The sequence below is a fragment of the Spea bombifrons genome, chromosome 1, assembly GCF_027358695.1.
Source record: "Spea bombifrons isolate aSpeBom1 chromosome 1, aSpeBom1.2.pri, whole genome shotgun sequence".
In the NCBI taxonomy this organism is placed as follows: Eukaryota; Metazoa; Chordata; class Amphibia; order Anura; family Pelobatidae; genus Spea; species Spea bombifrons.
In genome coordinates this window covers 45701446-45725231 of record NC_071087.1, presented here as the reverse complement: position 1 = coordinate 45725231, position 23786 = coordinate 45701446, and the positions used below count along the sequence as shown (strand labels likewise).

Sequence of the window (23786 nt, the reverse complement as noted above, 5' to 3'; positions counted from 1 at the left end):
AACTGTTTCTTGTCCTTCTTTTCCTCTGCGGGTTGGGGGTCGCATATCCCATTTTTTCCGCAACTGGGCGTGGATTTCTTCCGACCCCTGGATCCTCCAAACGGTCCAGGGCTTCCAGATAGACTTTGTCTCTCCCCCCTTTCAGGTTCGCAGACCTCGCCCTGCCTTCCGATCCGTGGCCGATCAGGCTCTCATAACGAAGGAGCTCCGGGCCCTGCGCGACAAAGGGGCCATTCAGCGAGCCCCCGGTCCCGTAGGTTTCCTCAGCACCATTTTCCTGGTGCGCAAACGCACGGGCGACTTTCGTCCCGTAATCAATCTGCGTTCCCTAAATGCTTTCGTAGTCTATCGCCACTTCAAGATGGAGGGCATTCATCTACTCCGAGACCTTATGTCGGAGGGCGATTGGTTCACCAGGCTGGACCTTACAGACGCTTACCTTTCGGTTCCTATACACCCGGATCACAGGCGGTTTCTCCAATTCCGCTGGGACTCGCAGATTTGGCAGTTCAGGGCTCTTCCTTTCGGTCTCAGCTCAGCCCCATGGTGCTTTACCAAGCTCCTAAAGCCGGTCATGGCTTTCTTCAGATCCAGGGGCGTCAGGTGCATAATTTATCTGGACGACATCCTGCTATTTTCGAGCTGCCGAGAGACTCTACTCTCTCAGACGGGTTTTGTCGTTCGGACACTTCACGAGCTCGGATTCATTGTAAATACCCTAAAGTCAGAGCTGGTCCCGAGTCAACGGATTTTGTTTCTGGGTTTCGAGATAGACTCGCAAGCAGCTATGCTTCGTCTTCCTCGGTCCAAGGTGGTTTCCATTCGGAAGGAGATTCGGGCTCTTCTCCGCCGAGATTTTTGCTCCCTTCGTCTCCTGGCTCGGGTGGTGGGTCTCCTCTCGTCCTCCATTCAGGCAATATTTCCCGCCCCTCTCCACTATCGGGCGCTTCAACGCCTCAAGGCCCACCACTTACGAAAGTTGCCCTCTTACGACCAGGTGATTCGGCTTACACAGGAGGTTCGCATCGAGCTTCTCTGGTGGCTCCGTCACATGGAGGCGTGGAACGGTCGGGCGATCTTCGGTTCCCGACCGGACTTCGTTCTCGAATCCGACGCCAGTCTTCTAGGATGGGGTGCCGCCTCCGACTCAGAGGCGACCGGAGGTCGCTGGTCTCTGGAGGAGCGTTCGCTCCACATCAACTGTCTGGAGTTGATTGCGGGGTCCTTCGCGATCCGGAGCCTGGCCAGGGACCGCTCAGACTGCTGTCTTCTTCTACGGATGGACAACTTTTCAGCAGTCCGGTACATCAATCGCCTGGGGGGCACGCGCTCCAAGCGCCTCACGGATGTGACGAAGGATATCTTCGAGTTTTGTCTAGCTCGCAATATCACCCTCCAGGCGGAATATCTCCCGGGCACCGAGAATCTTCTGGCAGATTGGTTCTCTCGGCATTGGCGGGATGCGAGCGACTGGAGACTCCACCGGCAGGTCTTCCAGGACCTCCAGCGTCGGAGGGGACCGTTTCATCTAGACTTGTTCGCGTCCAGGACGAACCGTCAGACGAGGGATTTTTTCAGCTGGCTCCCGGACCCAGAAGCCCTGGCGACGGACGCCTTTATGCAGGTGTGGCCCCCTCGGGGTGCGTATGCATTCCCCCCATTCGCCCTCATTCCGAGAGTCGTCCATCACTTACGGCGCGGCGGCGGCTCGCTGGTCCTGGTGACCCCCCTCTGGCATGCGCAGCCGTGGTTCCCAGCTCTGTTGCAACTGTCGGTGCGGGATCCTCTGGCGCTTCCGTCTTTTCCTTCTCTCCTGTTGGGTTCGGAAGGTCAGTTGCATCCCCTCATCCAGGAGGGTCGTCTTCTCCTTGTGGCGTGGACGATCTCGGGGGAACTGGAACAGGCTCGGGCCTATCGGACGCAGCTCAGTCCTTGCTGCGAGAATCTTGGGCTCCAGGTACCCGAAAGTCGTACCGCGCAGCTTGGCGAAATTGGGCTGCTTGGTGTGTGGGACGGCAAGTGGATCCCCATTCAGCCTCTTTAGATTTTGTCCTTAATTTTCTGGCTGAGTTGTTTTCTTCGGGTAAATCCTATCGTACTATTAATGTCTTTCGGTCTGCCATTTCTGGCGGTCATGTCGGTGTGTCGGGGGAGCCGGTTGGTAAGGCTCCTTTGGTCTGCCGCTTACTCCGCGGCATTCGGTTATCTCGGCCCCCGGCACCTCGCTATACATCTCTGTGGGATGTGGCGGTGGTACTCGATTTCCTGCGGTCTTGGCCAGACAACGAGTCTCTCTCTCTGCGCCAATTGTCGGCAAAACTTACCCTCTTGTTATGTCTTCTTTCTTTTCGTAGGGTTTCAGACGTCAAGGCTCTTGATACTCACGCCATTTCTTTTTCCCCGGAGGGTCTGGTGTTCCAGATTCATAGGAGAACTAAGACCTTTTCTTCGTCAATTTCCTATCCCTATTTCAGGGATGACCCTAGGATCTGTGTGGCCCGATGTGTTCAGTCATACTTGTCACGTTCTGCTATGGTACGTCCTCCTTCGGTGTCCCAGCTTCTCATTTCTTATGTGAAGCCGTTTAAAGCCGTCTCTTCCCCGACTTTAGCTCGTTGGGTCCGTTGGCTCCTTGTTCTAGCGGGCGTGGATGCTGGTTTTGGGGCTCATTCGGTTCGTGGTGCTGCTGCATCTTGCGCCCTTCGGTCTGGGGCTGCTCTGGATGATATCCTCAAGGCGGCGGATTGGTCCCGGGCTTCCACGTTTCGGGAATTTTATTTTCGCCCTGTATCTTCAGCAGCGGTGGCTCTCCTTACGGGCGTTAAAAATGCAAAATAGGAAGCCTCCTGTCTTGCCTTAAAATTGGAAATTATTCTAGCCTCGGTGCACGAATAATTATAATTTTAATAAAGACAGGAGGCGAGTATTTTCCCTCCCATCCCTTCCCTATCCGGTAAGTGGGTACGTTTTTCTTGCTTTCATAGCTCGATGTACATGTTTTCCCTGTGTTTGGGTATGCTCATTTTCTGATGTTATAGATCTGTTGATTCGTCTTCATGTTGGTGCCTGTTCTCAGGTATATTTGGCATCTGGTCCTGTTACGTTTTCTCTCTTTATTTCAGCGTGAACTTACCGTCCGGTGTTGATGATTCAGCTCACCGTGTTTGAGCTCCGTTGGCTCCGTTGGAGGTGCTGTCGCTGATTCCTGGCGAGTGCTAGTTACTGTTCAGTCCGGTGGTGTTTTCATCGATCTGCGTTGGTCGTCCGATTTTGATGGACATTTCTTCAGTCCGGTTCACAGCGACGAAAGAGGAAGAGGAGGAGGGCTTAGGGGTTTATATACCTCTTATGTTATGTATTTCTATTGGTTGTTTCCACTTGTTATGTTAACTCTTTCTTTGCTGCTACTGTGAGAGTAAAGGAAGTAATGCAAAATACTCGCCTCCTGTCTTTATTAAAATTATAATTATTCGTGCACCGAGGCTAGAATAATTTCCAATTATACTTGAATAACTTAGCACCTTTATATCTTCATGATGGTTTACATGCACTCGAGACACTTTATGTAACATAACCATGTTTAGACAAAGATGCAGAAGGACAGCACAGCTAGAATGAGGCAGCGAACTGAGGGATAAAGTAAAATATGATATGTTTTGGTAAAATATGATACGTTATGTGAAGAGGCACACACACAGAGACTCTTATCACCCGGAGGGATAGTAAGGCCTGCTAATAATGCGGTGTCAGCTCCTCCTGAGATCGCTGCACACTTTGTTCTGATCTCTACACTCACGATATCCATGTCAATGCCCCTGCAGGCCGTGTGGCGCTGCTCCCCCTGCTGGCCGGTAACGCTCCTGCAGGCCACTGTAGTGATGGGAGGCGCGCCGTGCTCCGAAGTCACTGTAAGGAAGTGCTCCACGTTCACAAGCGAGCCTGGGAGAGCCGTGTGTGCCGGAGGGTGGAGACGCTGCCCGGGTCCGGAGCTTGGCTATGAGCATTCGGGATTTACTAAGAGGCCGGTGAAGAGGCTGCAGCGTGCCGCTAAATATGCACGTCCTGGCAGGAGTATGGAGGAGGTTGCCTTTAGCTGCTCATTCCCAGGTGAGCCCGGGAGATCCCCGCCGATCGCACACATACTTTCACTACTTTCTGGAGGCGTTATCTGGGGCTCGCCACTATCCCGTTCAACTTTCTCCTCCCCACTTTATAAAGTTGCACGGGGATTCCTCAGCTTCTGTTGCGCGGAAGCTCCCATCACGCTCGGCCAGCATCTGGCCGGGCTGATCGTGATGGGAGTTTGGGCTCAGCAACAGCTGGAGAGAAACGGCTGCCCTGCCCTTTAACTTAAAATGAGAAAGTTGACCGAGATCCTGGTGAGAATGAAGCCTCGGCTCGCACGGAAGCCTTCTTCATGCTTGTGTTTGCAATAGGGCAGATCGGTCTGGTTTTCACGGTCACCATTCTCCTCTCCCCCCCGTCCATCCCGTTTAGGGGCTGGCAGGGCTTGGTTAGATGCTGCGCTCCCTCTTGCCAGTTGTTTTGCTTTTTCCTGTCCACAGCCCCATTACATGACTCATTCAGATCATGGCAGCTTTTAGTAAGAAGCTTTGAGCTTACTCATTTCCATATCACCCAATCTATTATTATTATTATTATTAATAATAATAATAATATTTATGGTGCCACAGCCCTTTTAACGCTATTTACATTCAACGGGTATTAGAAAACTAGAATATATTTATTATTATTATTATTATTATCATATATATATATATATATATATATATAGCATTACAATAGATTTATTCCAAGGATGTTACAAAAATAGAATATATTATCTTTTATTTCTATAGCGCCAACAACTTACGCAGCCCTTCTTACATTATATACATTCAAAGGCTATTGCAAAACTAGAATATATTAATTATTATTATCATCTTTTATTTATATAGCACCAACAATTTACTCTGCGCTTCTTACAATATGTTTATTCAAAAGGGTGTAACAAAACCAGAACTGTCAGACTAAGATAAACCGATACATTGGGTAAACAGTGCCCTGCTCACAATCGCTCTCATCGCAAGTGTTTATTGTAAGCCTTCTCAGAACTAAAATTGAAACCGTACACCAGATGAAGACTCAAATGCTTATTCGCCTTAACAGGGTATATTTTGGGGCATTGGCATCTTTACCTCCCACCAGATTTAGGGTAATTGGATCAGACGAGGCTGAAATCCGTCCTGCTATTTTACTAACACTGTGTCTTGTAATGAGAACTGGCTGTGACTGCGTAGTGCATGCTATCGCTTACCCCAACGACAGGTGCATCCAGTGACAATGTGGCTGAACAGACTTGGCTGGTAGTAAAAGGGTTAATGTTTTACATGTCTATGAAAGCAAACACAGCTTGGGGTGCAATCTGTCCCCTATGTCCCGTTCACTGTCTCGCTGAGTAGATATTTTAAAGGTTATTGACTACTGGTTTTGTGAATTGTATGTATATATAGTATGTATGTGTGTATATATATATATATATATGTGTGTGTGTGTTTCGAATCACCTTGGTTATTGCTATTGCTATCTCAGCATCCAAATGGCACTCATAACATCAGATGATTTTCTGCTGTTTAATTTTCCTTTGGGGTGCGGCTGTGATGTTATTATAATGACATCTTTAGCGCTGTCCAGACCACAGAAATTGCTCGGCAGATCAGCGAAGCTGAACGAATGGTATCATATGAGCAGATCATAACATTTGTTTTCAAGCGACTTCCCACAGTGATTGAAATCATCACATGGATGTGTGATCAGAGCACGTCTTCTGTAAATAGCTTTTAAATGCAAAGCTATTAAAAAAATCTTGCTTCGCAAAGGAATATGCAAGAGCCTTGTTTCATAAAAAAAAATCTGAAAAAATATATTTTAATTAAAATTGAATAAAATCTAACATTTTAAATAATATTTTTAATTATGGTCTAGATTTAGTAGCATTTAACCCTCTGTGTCACATAAGATGTTAATTGATGTAAATTACAATGTATAGGACAACCTACCAATGTTCATAGGAAAGGGCCGTCCCGTCGCCAACATCAGATCTCCACACTGACTGTGCAACCACATGATGGAATTATTGTCATGAAAATTCTTTAGCAGGGGTATCCTATTCACCCCAATTTAGCACAAAATTCTATACACAGTTTTAGAACCTGCCTGATTTTTTGATACAGGAAAGACAGAATTCTTAGCAATTTGCGGCATTTAAAAGCGTGGTACGACTTGGGAAGGAACGTGTGTTGTGTCCATCAATTCAACTCGAATATGGAATAAAGATGTGTTATTAGTGCCAGTGTTACTGCTGTTAATACAAGGGGAGATGATCATATGTTCCCAAACACCATGCGATTTCACGGAAGCTGCAAGAAAATAATTTACGCATTGTCGGCTGCTCTCACTTGAGATTTAGTGGCAAGACCTTACTATGAAAAAGAAATTCCATCTGATGATGGGCTGAACTCATTAAGACAGATGAGTGTAGAACATATTGGAGAACACTCTATTTCTATGTATATATTGGTTGAACAGACAACACCATGCAATATACACCTGATTTCAAGCCATTGTGAACCTGTACGCTCCCGTCAGTTTCTCTATAGAGGAAGCAAATGTTTAACTGAAATGTACACCCTTCCTGTAAAGGGCTGTTGAAGGTGTAGTTGAGAATACAATACAAATCCTCCAAGAGGTGGCCTGAAATACAGTGTAACGCGGCATTATGGAATATACTTACCAGTGTGTTCTTCATCTGAACATATAACGGGAAAGGTGTCCACGCAGGTCAGTCCAAAGTGGCTAACAGGCTAAAATACCCCTGCTTTGTCGATTCCATTCATAGACATGTGCCTAATCTAAAGTATGCCAACTTAAACTGGTATGACCTTCTACACGCTGATACTTGTAAATCAAACCAAATAAAGTTTCAACAACTAAAATAGTAGATAAAGTTTTATCCATAAAGACACGGTGGTATCTATAATAAAATGAGTCTCAAGGAGTAACATGACTTGTACAGGAGATCTGGGCCAGTCTTCGCACCAGGCATCCAAAGTAACTGGAGGCAGGTGCTCAATAGGGTTATGTGGCATTCTCCACTTTGTCTCATTTGTGGCCTCTAAGCTATCACTTCTGTGGTCCCAAGTTGGCTACAGGGTGCCTGAGTATTCCTGCCTGCGGTGCCTTTTGGCCTAGGGCCAGCAATACATGGCATCTATCTGCATGATCTTATAATGTAGATGACATATAATCACTGAAGCTGTGTTGGTATATGCTCTAAAGACTGGTGCTTGCCTTCATACTATTTATACTTGTTCCCCTTTAAGAGAATCTTAGATCACGTCACAGTAATTATGAAAATTAGAGTAAAAATAGACTATGGACTCGGCAATGTCCCCTCCTCCATCACACAGTTGGCTTGCGTGGAAAGTTACTTTGCCACCTCGCTGTATCTGATAAGGGTATATAAGGTGGATGTTTCACTTCTTGCGGATTCTGCTTTGTTTGCCGAGAAGACAGATGTTCGGCTCAAAACTAGTCTCACCCTGGAAAACATTGCTAAGATATTGAGTGGGGATTCTTCAAGTAATGCATTTAATAGTGCAGGAACCTGTTTATCCCAGTACTTACTGGGCTTACTGGTTTTAGATATTTTTATATTATTACACCCCCTGACAGATTATTGTAAATTATATTTGTTACAGGATATTTTACAATGCTTGCACTTTAAACACATTTTATAGATTGTGTTTAAGCGGATAATCATCTTATTAGGGTTCTCCTGCCAGAAAGCCATCATATACTTAATACGGCAAGTGGGTTCACAGCCAAAAATTAAAATGAAAAACTTACGTAGGCAATTTTTTTTTACACAGGAAATAAAGCTGATTAAACTCTTACTGTATTTGTAATAATAACAAGCTGCGTCATGCAAGCTTCATTGCAGCAAATCTTTGACATTTCAGTTTTTTTGCACTAAAGGGGGAGTTATGTTTTATACAGGGTCAGCCAACCTTCCTGCAGAACAGGCTCACTGGTAGAGGTGAATATACTTCTGGAGCTGCCCTAGGCCTGACCCAGGGCAGTACTCGGAGCTGCCCTCTCTGCGGCCTCAATCCGCACTACATAGCAATGAGATATGACGTCATAAATCAATGCCCCGTGTCTTAAAAGTGTCAGCATTTTGAGTGCCGTCTATGGAGGCCTCTGTGGTGTAAATGGGGCAGTTGTCAGAGATCTCCCCTGCAACTGCCCCATTCAGCAGCAGCACACTGGTGGACCTGATTGCCCAAGAGGGCAATCTACCACCCCCTGGTTTTGCCGCAGGGGGCTACCACCTCCCTGGACCTGCCACCTCAGACTCAGGGCTTGTTGGCCTTGGTTTGAATATGTTGCTGCTCGCTGGGGTTGGATCTTCATCATGTAGACTCTCCTTCATCTCCCTCTTTAATGAAAAAACCCCGCTGTGTCAGAGATGTCTACACCTTGCTACAATGCCGGCTTTCATTTTGGCTCCTGGGTATGCACATTGCCCTACCTTCTATATTTTCATCTATGTAGGTTTCTGGAATCGAAACAGTTTAACGTATTAAATGCGTCATCACACTTTGCATTCACCGTGTATGAAGTTTTACCGTATTAACCCAAATCGTCCTTATGACTCGCCAGGGTTTTCTGGAAGCTGGTCAGGGTTTTCAGCGGTGTGCTGTTGTGTGAAATGTAACCGTATACTGCCTGTATGCTGTGAAGTATGTGTAACTGCCCCGGGGGGCCGTGTATCAGGCAGAATGTGAGCTCAGGTTTTTGTGTCAGTAGTGCAGAGGTTACAACGGTGCAGCTACACTTCAACAGTGATGTGTCTAAACCCGTTTGTGTAGACTCTCACCTACCCGTTCACATTGCTTATTCTAATAATTTCCGGACACCAGTCTTTCTAGTAAACAATCCGAATTAATTACCGTCAGCATCAGACTAGGCATGACTAAGTGGCACTGGCACTTTATGGCCAGCAGCCTCCAACTTACTGAGACGGCTACTCCGGCATGTATGCAAGTATTCAGCCAAAGGGCATTTACTCAGTGTGCCAGATAGCAATTCTGGGCTTGACTACAGTGCTTCCCGACTCCTTGCTTTGAAGGCCACTCTTTCAAGCTCACTGGGTTTAACTCAGAGCCTCTGTGTAAAGTCCTGCTTCCCCAAATCTCTGGGTTGGTTTCCTCCTTCTCTGGGCAGTGGAGTGACATTTGTCCATGACTACTCCTCACTCACTTCCAATTTCCCACCCACTGGAGCCTTGGCACTCATAAGAAGGGGAACTCCGAGTACTTCTCAGGAACTTCCACGGTATGGCCACAATAATATCTCAGTTTGAGCACAGGTGTCGCAATAAAAGAAAAAAAAAAGTTTCAACGTCTTGTATTCAGGCAAAGAGAATTCCTGCCCTGTTTGCAACCCTCAAGACCTGGAACCCTACTCTACTAGACTACTATCTAGCCAACTGCATGGCTTTAAGGTTATACGTGTGACACTAAGCAGGTGTACCTTGTCTAAATTGTATCCATGGGTATTGTACATGAATTACATAGATTATTACGTGGATTATTTGCCTTGGAAATTAACGTCTTGTTAAATTGACTTTTAGAAACGAGTTAGACTTTGTTCTTTTGTTCTTTAAGTAGTGTCATAGTTACCGCTACAAGCTCATGCTATGCCTTCTTGCTTCATATGCTGCAAATGCAGCCAGATTATTAAAGTGACAGTACCCTGACAGTCTCACCAAAGAAGAATGCAGGGTTAATTTATGATGTTTCTGCTACGGGACCAGAGCCATTTTCGTGTTTTTGCTATGTCTTCATTCAACTGTAATTTTGCACAGACTCGTTCAGTGCACCCCCACAAATTATATATTTCCATTTATTTTAGTAGTTACATGGGTAAATACGTGCATCAGTGTTTCCAACTAGATATATTTTTTTTATTCCAATAGCCGCTGGAAAAACCAAAACTGCTAAACAAAAGTATATCTTTTTTTTGAAGGTCGACAACCCAAAATATTTTGCTTGGGGCATTTTAGCTTTTCTATTCAACCATTTGAGCTCCAATCTGTGTCAAACATTGCAGTCAAATTGAAGTTTATTTAGACTTGCAAATTCGTTTTCATACAAAATTTATTGTTAAGAAAAAATACGTGTTTTGTGTATTCATAATCAACAAAAACGAGGGCGATCACTGAAGTTGGCTTAGCAGAGGGTGAGAACTCGGAAAAAACAAAAACACAATTACCACAGATTTGCAACATGTGCATACAATATAATATGTAATGGTTGCTTAGCCATCCCTTATGACACGGAAGACAGAAATCTGTACATGTGGATTATAGGGTTAACACTGTGGCTTTTACTGCAGACCAATGTTTGCTAAAGGTAGTGTTTTGTTTTCGTGTGGAAGACACGCAGTTGATGTGCTGTACCTTTTATCTTTATGAAACCAGGACTGGCTATGGGGCAAGCCCGGTGGCCAATGGAGCTTCTCACATCATTTTATTGCCGCTTGTTCGGCAGATCCTATTATTTATTGAGTAGCACATGTGGTCATCAGGTGACCGCACGCGTTTCAGTTTGTTGGAAATTCTTAATTCCCAGTCCGTCCCTGCTTGGCTAGGGTGAAATCCAGTTAAAATATTTGAATAGAAGGATTATGTGGAAATCATGTTGTAAAGCAGGTATGGGTGTGTACACGTGTGGTATAAAGGTGCAGCTTCTCATACTGCCGTGTAAGCAATTTAACCTCATAGAAAAATGTGCTGCAGAAATGATGCAAGCAACTACTGTTGAGAACTTCTTTTTCTATGCACTGGGATTAAAAAGAAAAGTGTTTTTGAGAAATCATCAAGACCACCCATACATTTTTGCATGGGACAGATCTGCAAATAATAAGAGCTTAGACGTGAACACTTTTAATTATAGCCTTTATTATTATTATTAATATTTATTATCATTATTATATCTGTTTCTAAAGGTGTATTGTGCATGCATTGTATTCAAATTCTGGATGTGTTTAGCTAGATGATACAATCCGTACTTCTATCAATCTGCTTTCCTCTCTCTGCATCCCATATAAAAGAAGAGAGTCCATGTTTTTCTCTTTAATTCTTTAATTCATCTTGTGAAACTGAAAGCACCATGTTTTATTTTCTGCTAAAACATGTCAGATTGAAAAATAAAGTATCTAAAATTAGCGTAAGTAACTTTAAGTGTCAGGTTTATCGTGTGTGAATGTGGCCAAACGGGAGCGGCCAGACCAGTTTTACTGTTCTGTCTGTGAAGGGTAAGCAAAAATGCAAAATCATAAAAAACATCCTTGAGATGACATCAGCAAAAGATGTGTCTATAATGCTCTGCCGGTTGAGTAACCATGATACAGGCAGACAGTGGATATTTGCAGAAGGCACAAACTGTCACTGGAGAAAGGCCAAAAAAACATGACGTACCATGTTTTTTTTTGAGGAAAAAATACATTTCCAGGCATACAGTTTGTTCAAACAATTATTACAGAAATAAGAACGCCCCTTTTTTCAATCCTATCGTAAATGTATGTTAGTTTACGTGCACATTTATAGATATATAAAACAGTCCTGGCCCGTCGAGGCATGGACTCCACTAGACCTCTGAAGGTGTGCTGTGGTATCCGGCATCAATACGTTAGCAGAAGATCCTTTACATCCTCTAAATTGCGAGGTGGATGCAACCTGGTGCCATGTGTTCTCCAGGTAAGCGACGCACCCGGCCATCCACATGATGTAAAGGAAAACGTAACTCATCAGACCAGGCGATCCTTCTTCTATTGCTCTGTGATCCAGTTCTTATGCTCATGTGCCCATTGTAGGCGCTTTCGGCAGCGGACAGAGGTCAGCATGGACACCCTGACTGTTCTGCAGCTACGCAGCCCCATATACAACAAACTGCGATGCATTGTGTGTAAAATTGTTTCCTCAGGGCCCCACTTGGCCTTGATCCACCCCTGCTTGGCACATGTGCGCTAGACTGGGAAGTGATGCTTCCTACCTGGAAGTACAGTGAGAGAAAAGAATGAGGCAAAATGCACAAGTCTACCAAATGCTGCTTCTCTGTCCAGAGAAAGATAAAACTGTCCTGGAGACTCCTGGTCAAACCCGAGAGTTTCCACATATAACTATGTATTATGAAGGGTCATGGTACATATGTCCGGCAAGAATGGCTGATCTGTCCCTGTATAATGCATCGTTAAATCCAGGAGATTTCTGAAAAGTCATCATAGGTCTGATTCTGTGCTATGGTTTGTGTGGAAGTGAGCGTCCCAAAAAAAAAACGTGATCCAGACACAAAATTACATAGACAGAGTTATATTGTAGTCGGTATACAGCGCAGGAGCAATTTATAGTAATAGCTGTAATTATGTTGAAAGGACAAAACAGAAGAAAGATCTTGTTTAAGAAACCATGTAGTTTGTGGAAAAGACAATCTTCCTGCTAGATTAACAGCCACACGTAGAGCGACAGTAAGCACCATAAAATGTCAGGGGAAAGATGCCGGAATTTGAATTGCCGATAAGAAGTGAGCTCACAGCAGGCTGACAGGAGATGTTTCATGTGGGGAATTAATGGGATTTGAATAAAGATACAAAGAAGAGATCGTGAAATCATCAGCTGTGCTCAAAAAAAGGGAAGCGTTTGCATGTGCCTTTTGCCACTGGATCTGCGAAATCCACTATGACGGTGCCCTCTCCAGGGAATATAATGAGAATCTGGCTTCCACTATAAATGGTCCCATTTTCTCTACATTTAGGACCGGCGCTGGTATTTTAATGTGAACCTTATCTATTTAATGGCTTCCAACTGCTTTCCTTTTCAAGGAAGCTGATGCTGCCCCTTTTAGTTGAATGATTGCTTGCTACACATGGGCCAGTGTTATCTGTGATCTAAAGGAAATAGGTTTTCGTGGGGGTTTTTTTTGTATTTCTCTTTTGTTTTTTTTTTCTTTTCTAGCACTTCACTTAATGTCACTTTTGTCTATATATCCCATTAAGACTTTTACTAAACTACCTTAGTAGCATCGCAGTTAAAGACATTGATAATAAATCCATCAGTCCTTTATGTTCCTGGGGCAGGACGTAGTGTAAGAGTGATTTGTAGACCAAGCTCTTTCTGTATTGATTACAACCTTCCTTCTCCAAGGCAAACAGGCTCTGCATTAGATGGCCAGACCTTGAAATATATATTATTGCTTCTGGACAAAAAGTAATTTAATTAAGTCACAACCACGCTTTAAACTTGGTTTGTGGAATTGATTGTCTATTTGGATGGACTATCTAGATGTACTTTGGGACACCATGGAAAGCCTTAGGCACTTTATATTGATTTAGTGGCTTACCTGGCATACTCCCTTTGATGAAAGCCTGATAACATACTCCAGGATTTTACCTGTGATCGTTTATTAAACGCTTGCGTTGCAAAAGTAAAAATTAGTAATTTGGGTTGGAATAGTGAACATTTGTTATAGTTGGGGGGGGGGACTAAAAACTTAAACAGTATTTTAAGCCAGATGTTGCTTGATTGCTCTTCAGGTAAGATTCCTTACTAATCCGCACCCACTGCCTCCCAAGAGCTTTAAGATTGATCCCAAACTATAATGGTTCCTGCTCTGATGCAACCCTGAAGAAACTTAAAACAGTTGAACTCTCTAAATGATTGAGGCTCTGCTCGGTTTGTTTTTTTTACTATACTTGTTTTTGTTCCGGCATATTCATACTTTATGATTTTAAACAGAAATGTAATTGATTTTTTTAAGTTCCACTTGACCTAATTATTATTTTTTTACGATTAAATCAGTGCCCCCTTATTGTTTTTTGCTTTAATGCCTGTATAGTATCTCACATAGAATCCTAAAAAAAATTAAGAAATATTTTTATCTATTACAAGGTGGATTTTTCTTTATTTAGTTATTCGATACTCGTGCTTAAAGCGATTTGTGTTAGTGTTAGTAGCATACAATGTAATTTGTTTTGGCGTGGTGTCCTAGAGGTCCCAAGAATGTAAATGTGTCCTAGAGAAATACATGTTCTGCTAATCAGCTGTGGTCAGTTAACATTTTGTATCCTTTTGTTTATTTAATTTAATTGGCCTTGGCAGCATTTTGAAATAATAATGTAAGGGAAAGCATCTTAGCTGTGTAAATTGTTGGCGCTATATAAATAAAAGATAATGATAAAATTACATTGCAAACATGTCGCCGATATCAGTTGTCATGAGTTTAAGGAGTCTCATGAGAAATTCATGAGAGTTTTTAGCTCTTCATTTAGTTGAATTTCAAGCATTTTAAATGGTCATTCCCTACAGAATCTAGTTACGATGGAATAAAACTTCAGAGTTAACTAACAAGAAAGGACATTCCCCTAATTGGAGGAAAACTATTTCCAGGACCGGATTTACATTCCAACTTCCACTTTGAAAGACTTTGAAGGAGGTTCACGAGGAGACCATGGATGGGCTATAGCAAGAAGCAGTAGAATATGGATGGGGCTTGTTGCAAGTGGGCATTTGGGCAAAATTCACCCCCCCCTTTCCTTCCCACATAGCCCCTGAAAACATGGTGATCTGGGCACATGCATATCAGAGATCTCATAATGCCTATTAATGAGCTATTTATTCACTAACCACAGCACTGACCATTTATTATATCTTTTCTGTCAGAGCCCGTGAAATAACCGAATTCACTTATGATCCTGAAAGCCTGCATTTATTTTTGTGACCATAATTATTTCAGTGTAATTAAACCTCATCGCGGAAACAATGTTTCATAAAATATTCCATCACTAACTCAGATATGGAAACATTTTGCTGGAATAATACAGAAGCATTCTCTGAATTACCCGAATGCAGTGTTCTGGGTAGGAGGGTTCTGGGGCAAATCTGGGGAGTTTTTCACAACACCTGGCTTCAAGTTGCATTTTCTGTCTAAAAATCTGCTGAATCTGCTTTGCTCTGCATCTTTATAAAAGGGTCAGGGCACATGTTGGCCAATGATAAGTAAAGGATGCATAAAGTACATATTTAATGTGCATGTTCTATGCATATAGTCAACATTAAAAATAATGCACTTACCATTTTAAGCAATTGCAAATGCAGCGTTCAGAAGATCTGTCCCCCTAGCTGCTCAGGATTCCTGAATATTTAGGCTGACAGCCTATCATCATCTAGAATACGGTTCCCGTTCAAATAGAAGAAATTATTTAAAGAGTATGCGTGCCCCAGTTACTGCCAAAAACACTTTAGGAACAGCCAAACTCACTAACAAGGTGAGGTTGCTGAAGACAGTTTAATGTCAAAAGTAATAAACCATGGCGACTGAGCACAGCAACAAGACGCAAGGTTATACGGCATCAGCAAGGCCAGGCCAAAGAAATGCCAGTTATCCTCGGTCTTCTCCACGTTTCACACCCATTAGGATTGATTTTCAGGATTTCTTTTGAGGAGTACAGGTGAGTGTTCTCAAATGCTACCCCATAGGCTAACGTCAGGAGATCAGTGACCTATGCTAAGATGATTATTGATTTACCTGAAATATGTATAAGGCATATTATCTTTAATGCACAGTATGTAAATATTTTATTATCAAAGCCCAGTTACAAATACATGCATGTGCCCCCTGTTTTGTTATTAATGGATCCCCAAGCAAAAAAAGTTGCAGTAAAAGCAGTACTCTTTTTTTTTTTTTAATGACCTTCTTCATTCATTTAAAATACATTGTTAAAAAAAGAAGTAATTTTTATCCCTTAGGCGGCTATTTGATGCGTGTCAAAGTTGCATAAAATTCATTGCTAAATATAGCAGCAATGTCCTCCATGTGTCACACATACAGATATTTCCTGCTAATAACCTTCATGCAGTGCATTCAAAAATACTTTCGGATTTCAGATTATTTAAACTTGTGTATTTGTAATGTTCTGTGTGCTTTTGTAAATATACAGTACTGTGTGAAAGTTTTAGGCAGTTCTGGAAAATTGCTGTAAAGTAAGAGTGCTCTCAAAAATAGATATGATAGTTTGCATTTTGTTAAATGACAAGAAATACACTATCATATCTATTTTTGAGAGCACTCTTACTTTAAAGCATTTTCCAGAACTGCCTAAAATGTTTGCACAATACTGTGAGTATATGTATGTATGTGTGTGTACACAAATCAGCCACAACATTATGACCACTTACCTACTATTATGTAGGTCCCCATTTACCTTTGAAGGTGTGCTGTGGTATCTGGCACCAAGACGTTAGCAGCGGATCCTTTATGTCCTGTAAGTTGCGAGGTGGGACCTCCAGGGATGCATCCTGGTGCCATGTGTTCTCCATGTAAGAGACGCAGCCACCCATCCACATGATGTAAAAGAAAACATGATTCATCAGACCAGCCACCTTCTTTCATTACTCCGTGGTCCAGTTCTTATGCTCACGTGCCCATTGTAGACATCAGCATGGGCACCCTGACTGTTCTGCCGCTACGCAGCCCCAAGTGCAACAAACTGTGATGCACTGTGTGTAAAATTGTTGCCTCAGGGCCCTACCTGACCTTGAGCCACCCCTGCTTGGCACATGTGCCTGTACCTCTGAAGTTGTGCTGTGGTATCTGGCACCAAGAAGTTGGCAGCAGATTCTATAAGTTCTGAGGTGGGGCCTCCAGGGATGCATCCTGGTGCCATGTGTTCTCCAGGTAAGCAATCCACACGCACTCGGCCATTCGCTTGATATAAAAGAAAACTTGATTCATCAGACCAGCCACCTTCTTCCAGTGCTCCGCGGTCCAGTTCTTATGCTCACATGCTCCTTGTACAGTAGATGTGTTCTGGAAAACACCTCCCCTGTCTTGTGATAAACTTATTAGCAGTCAGCTCTATGGCTGGCTCAGGGAATGTTCCAAGGGGCAAGAGTCTTACAAGACCCCCAGTAAACATGCTTAAAAAGCACTCCCGCTTATTTCAACAGGAACACTTTCCTGCCACTGATTGGTAAATTTTAGTTTTTGGAGTGCAAAGTTCTTTATAATGCATTCTTTGTTTCAGGGGGTAGCCAGTGACAATGCAATGCCAAAAACAAAAAGAGTACAATTTAAAGGTAGTTTCAACAAATAAACTTAATCATGATAGAAGCTTTCATGATTCCAAAATTTACCCTTGAAGTCTCCACTGGAACAGTCTGGGTTTCTCAAAGTAGAACTATGGCATCAATGACAAAGTATGTACTTTGAATAAATCAACCTTCCATGAGTGTCTTAGAAGTTTTTTTAAAACTAATTACATCTTCTAAAAAATACTCATTGAACAACCACCTTGAGTGTCCTACAGTTCTCCTACTTGACGTTATCCATTAATGTAGAGAAAAGTGAGAGGGCCGCTTCTTGCCTTCCAAACAGTTTCATAAAGTAGAATTATTCTATACCCTTCAGCTCAAATGCTTCTGAAGGACAACTAAACATTTAGGTCTGACATGCAGCGTGGCACACCATGGCATAACATAAGTTGTAGTTCCATAGCATGCTAGTTTAGATTTACTTTCAAATGCAATCTTATAATCTTATAACAAGCAGTGTCCCTACAGGTAAAATCCTGTACCTAAAACTACGTTCTGTTTATAGATATGACCAAGCTTATTGCTACTATTATTTTGTGTTTTTGTTTCTTTATTTTTGAATTTATTATGCACGATGCTCTGCCTACTACAGTGTAGCTAATTTGTGCCATAAATATCCCATTTTTTTTATTTAGTACATACCAGAGAAAACTTTGTGTGTGCAATTTATTTTTGGAAGCTAAATATTACTTTAAATACAATTTACAAAACTGTACGTTGGTGATTTATCGAAAGTAGTCTATGAATGTTTTCCCATTCTATTTGTATACACTTTATTATTGCTGTAAGTTTTCAGTGACAAACTGATTATATATCTTCCAGTTCTTTTTCTCTAGAAGTCTGCTACAATTTTGTGAAGCTTTGCGACATTTAATCATAGCATATTTAGCATAATCATATGAGAATAACATAGAAAACTTCCCCCCCCTTTTCTCACTGTCTTTCCCCCCCCTTTTCTCGCTGCCCCCCCTTTTCTCACTGTCTTTCTCCCCCCTTTTCTCACTGTCTTTCTCCCCCCTTTTCTCACGGTCTCTCTTTTCTCTTTATATCTCCTTGTTATTTTTCCTCCTCATTATCTCTCCCCTTTCTCACTTTCATTTCTCTCCATCTCTCACTGTCTATTTCTCTCCCCGTTCTCGCTGCCTTTTTCCCCCTCCTCTTTCTCCCTATCTCTTCTCCTCTCATTTTCTTTGTACCCTGGAGGTCTTCCTGTTTCATTGCTCCCTACTTCATTTTAGGATCTCCCCAACCAGCCCTGCTCCTCTAGTAGTCCAGTCCTTGTGACCAATGGTTCAAGGGCACCGATTTATCTATTTTATATAAACTAGCGTAATCTTTTGTTACACATAGTAGAGTCTGTTGTTGAATTGCCACAAGACCAAACTTGAGATTGTTGGAAACAAAATAAATAGAAATTTCCAAAATATAAAGTTCCAGAATTCTATGTTTTAATGTACATTTCGCATTTTAGTTAACATAGAAATCACAAGAAAGCTTCATTAAAGTCCCAGCTTTATTTCATTTACATTTAGCAGATAAGAACATTGAGTTCTCCAAATTCTTTAATTAAAACAGCTTGAAAAAAGTGACTCAGTACAAAAAAAAAGCTTGCGTCTCCGCTTCTATTTAAAATCAGCTGGCAGCATGATTTCAAGCACCTGCAGTTTGTGTGCCTCTTGTCAAAAATATAACAATTCCAGTTTAACATCCTTGGGCACTGCTTACATAAGATCAAAATGTTTTATTTATGTTCTTCATTCTATACGTAACTTTAACCGTTTTATATACTGAATTTTTTACATCTGTAAACTAAAATAAAATAGTACATGTGTGCAAATGCCAAACAGATTTGTCCTAAAAAGAGATACAAAGAGCATGCTTGCGGTGTTCCCACTTTAAAGGGCAACAATCTGTGTTTTTGATTTATACCAAAAGAGATTGTATTTAGTGCCCTTTTTCTTTGTAGAGTAGCATTATTTATTATTTTTCAAGCTTTTTTTTTTTCTTTTGTTGGTAAAATTTAACTCCAATATGTTTGCCTTTACTGATAATTCATGTTGCTTGGCTGAATGAGCTACCTGATGTGTAGCTGTATATATCATGAATTAATGATGATTAGCCATTTCCTGATTAGTGAATACGACATGGATTCTAATGAAGGAGATTGATCCAGTTACACAAATGTGATATAGAAAATGAGGTCATGAATAGTATGCAGTAATTGTGAAATAATGTAATATATGGAACGTGCATGTGAGTGTATAACTAAGCAGTATTTGTCCTGTTGTGGTGTTTTAAGCAGAAGAGAGATTATCCCAAAATTAGATTTTTTTAAGCGCAATTCAAGTGACAGAATTGTTAGTCTGTTTCCCGTATTACCGTATTGGCCCTAATATAGGCCGCACTTTTTTCCCCCACTTTAAGTCTTTAAAGTGGGGGTGCGGCCTATATTCGGGGTCTAGCGCCCGACGCCCGGGACATGCAGTCCCGGGCGCCGGGCAGGCAGCGGGGTTAGGATACAGATCCCCCGCAGCGGTGCAGGGGACCTGCATCCTTCTCCCCGATACGCTCAGAAAGCCTCCCCTGCCAGCACTTCCCAGCACTTCCGCACGATGCGTTTTACCTCTGCCCACCCCCGACTTACCGGAGCAGACTCCCGGGTGTCTTGCGGGGCCGGCGGGAGACATCTACGCAATACGCGTATGCAACTTCCAGTACCGGCACCGGAAGTTGCATACGCCTATTGCGTAGATGTCCCCCGCCAGCCCCGCAAGACAACCGGGAGTCTGCTCCGGTAAGTCGAGGAGGGGGGGCAGAGGAGGACAGTGGTAGCATATCGGGGGGGGGGAGGAGGACAGTGGTAGCATATCGGGGGGGGACAGTGGTAGCATATCGGGGGGGGGAGGAGGACAGTGGTAGCATATCGGGGGGGGACAGTGGTAGCATATCGGGGGGGGAGGACAGTGGTAGCATATCGGGGGGGAGGAGGACAGCGGTAGCATATCGGGGGGGAGGAGGACAGCGGTAGCATATGGGGGGGGAGGACAGTGGTTGCATATCGGGGGGGAGGAGGAGGACAGTGGTAGCATATCTCGGGGAGGGAGGACAGTGGCAGCGTATCTCGCGGAGGGAGGACAGTGGCAGCGTATCTCGGGGAGGGAGGACAGTGGCAGCATATCTCGGGGGGGGGGGGGGCAGAGTGGCAGCATGTTTTTTTGGTGCTTTTTTAAAGCCTATATCCGAGCCAATACGGTAATAGTTTTAGGAGTACAGCATATGGTAGCAGCTTTTTACATATTTAACTTTGGTATCTCAGTCAGCGGCAGAAGGTTTGGATGCATGTGGGACATCTTGAGTTATACATTTATTATTCACTGGACCATACTAAGTGTGCCATTTCTTTTAGGAAAGGTTCCTATTCTGTTTTACGTTTAAATTGATCCCTGTGGTGATGAACCTCTGTAAACTCAACATGAAAATACAAAGAATTAAATGCCAGTTACTGTTTAACTGTTCAGCTTTGGCTTCTCTTATGCTTGAAGTTTGTTAAACCTTTTTTTCTGTTCTGAGGCAAAAGAGCTACTTCGGCCTGGTATTGATTTCCATGAATATATATTTAACTGAGTTTACCTGAAGAATATATGACTGCAAAAACATTTGACGGTATTAAATATTATTATGTCTGGGTATGTTTGGGTTATGCAAAGCCAGCATTTAAATATAATTGTGTTGGCTGCATTGTATAGGTTTACATTGGGAAACATTGTTCTGCAGACATTTTTTCCCCAACATTCCTAGATTTTTATATTATTATGCACTAATACAGAATACATCTTAAATAGGGGCCTCTGAATCCTACCTGTCTTCATTGCTAAGCATGCCTGTTTTTGTCATAAAGGGCATTACCTATAAGCTCTTCTAATAACTCTCATCACAGAACACATTACTCAGTCACACTCGCTGGCCATCACTGTGTAAATGTTGATCACATGCATGAGCATTAAATGGTAGGTGGAAGTGGCTGCTGGTGGTCACACCGCTGTGATGTAATTCATAGCGGAGGGCTTTGGATGAATGGCAGAGCTCTGTTGCTAGGCAACTGTACTATATGATTAAAACCTTAACCACATTTTGTAAGAGACGTGGCATTAAACAGAAAAACAAAATGGCAGATAGCTTTCTTTTACTTCTCTCTACGTGATGCAGACCCTGGGGGCCCGTATGTGGAACAGTTCCTCTAATCCTAGAATACTCTCTGTTATGCCTTCATCTCATTATTGTGTAATAATAGTCTAGAAAAATATGGAGGGATTTGTGTAGAGCATGATGTGAACAAACATAATATTGATCAGGATAATGCATAGTGGGAAAAGTCTTTGTACCGGTGTCGCTATGCATTAGACAAGGCTAGCGCACCCCTTCTTCCAGAACCTGCTCATTGTGATTAGCGCTTAATCATGCATAATGGAGTCATTGAGATAAAACATCTGTAAAGTACTGGTTGTGTTTTTTACTTTTTTGGGGCAAACCCAGAGTGTTTCAAATATGTTAATGTTCAACACGGGTGATGAGTCTGGTGTATATACCTTGTAGGTGTGGAGTGGAAGAAAAGTGGGCAGGAGATGGGTCAAACGCATAGAGACTGCTAGTCAAACTAGGTAGATAGAGATAGTTCTACCTAGCCTAGATAACCGTAATAGCTGGAAAATGATGGCCTTTATCATCGTGGGGGGCGGTTAGATACTGCATATAGCGAGTCACTGGTTAAAATCATTACACTGGGTGCACATGCTATAATACTCCTGTTTGTGCCAAATGATTTGTTATTGTCAAGGCTTTCTACACAGTGTGGACCTGTTCCAAGTGGAAGCTGAAGTTAAATGAGATTTGATTGTTTCTATGTTTCAGTTTTTCCCTTAACAAATGTACAAATTTATTCCAATGAGAGAGTCTTTAGTGTTCAATAACCTGGGCCAGACAGCTGCATCAGTATGAATCTCAAACTACCGATTCCTTGAACTGTGCCTTCAGCATAACAGAAAAGGCAGCCCCTGTGGAAAAATCCAATTTACTTTTACGTGTTGTAATAACTCATTGGAATGTACTAATTGATTGCTCCGTGATTTATACAGAAACAAGATATGAGAACAAGCGTGTATTAAACTCCCAGGTTATTCCAGTATAGCTCCTGCCACTGATGAGAAACTGAATTCTCATCAATTATTGAACTAAGGAGCTTGTTTTATGCCCTCCACACCCAGTTGTAATTACTAGTGTTTGCAGCATCTGTAATAGTAATTTACTTTCCCTATGTTTCTCAATAAAAAAAAAATTGGATATAGCCATATTCGTCAAAAATCAGTAGGAATAGTAAATAATGTACAATACGTTGCAAGGTCAGAGGACACAGACAAGTTTTGCAATGCTTGTGTAACTCATTTTTTATCTGAAAGGAGCACTTTATTCACCTGCTAAGAAGGATGCCTCTAAGTGGAGCATATGTCACAGACAAAATTGTTTGAGAATGGCTAGTGTAATTTATTTAAAGATATTTGATTTAATAGTTGACCTTATAAAAGCTGAGACCTGGCATATCATTTAATTTCATATGCCAATGGTAGCTCCCTTTATTCCCCCCACAATTACAAACATTGACAGAGCAAGTCAACTGCCAGAAAAAAGGGAGTGTAACTTAACAAAGGGGTGCAAAGTTTTAGTGTGACTAATAATCATACCTGGAAACTTCTCAGCTCCGGCTACCCGGAGCCTTCCCTTGCAGGAAGTGGCCAGGACTGCACACTGACGTCGGGGAGAACACCCCCATGTAAATGAAAGAATGGACGGGGAGCGGGGCGTGTCAAGACCCCGCTCCCGCGACCCGGGAAACCCGGAGAGTTCCCAGGTATGCTAATAATCATGCAAATTACATTACATTTATTTATAAAGCACCGTCCGATTCCGCAGCACATGAATTCTCATCAATTATTGAACTAAGGAGCTTGTTTTATGCCCTCCACACCCAGTTGTAATTACTAGTGTTTGCAGCATCTGTAATAGTAATTTACTTTCCCTATGTTTCTCAATAAAAAAAAAATTGGATATAGCCATATTCGTCAAAAATCAGTAGGAATAGTAAATAATGTACAATACGTTGCAAGGTCAGAGGACACAGACAAGTTTTGCAATGCTTGTGTAACTCATTTTTTATCTGAAAGGAGCACTTTATTCACCTGCTAAGAAGGATGCCTCTAAGTGGAGCATATGTCACAGACAAAATTGTTTGAGAATGGCTAGTGTAATTTATTTAAAGATATTTGATTTAATAGTTGACCTTATAAAAGCTGAGACCTGGCATATCATTTAATTTCATATGCCAATGGTAGCTCCCTTTATTCCCCCCACAATTACAAACATTGACAGAGCAAGTCAACTGCCAGAAAAAAGGGAGTGTAACTTAACAAAGGGGTGCAAAGTTTTAGTGTGACTAATAATCATACCTGGAAACTTCTCAGCTCCGGCTACCCGGAGCCTTCCCTTGCAGGAAGTGGCCAGGACTGCACACTGACGTCGGGGA

The 23786-nt window shown here is 42.5% G+C and overlaps 1 protein-coding gene across 1 annotated transcript in view; it reads left to right on the top strand.

The window, feature by feature from the left end:
* Window positions 1–3909: 3909 nt before the first annotated feature.
* Window positions 3910–23786, top strand: part of MCUB (mitochondrial calcium uniporter dominant negative subunit beta) — a 35230-nt gene continuing 15353 nt past the window's right edge. The window contains exon 1 of the mRNA XM_053461509.1: window positions 3910–4107. Coding sequence (XP_053317484.1) covers window positions 4054–4107 — 54 coding nt within the window. The 5' untranslated portion in view covers window positions 3910–4053. The remainder of the gene's footprint in view (window positions 4108–23786) is intronic.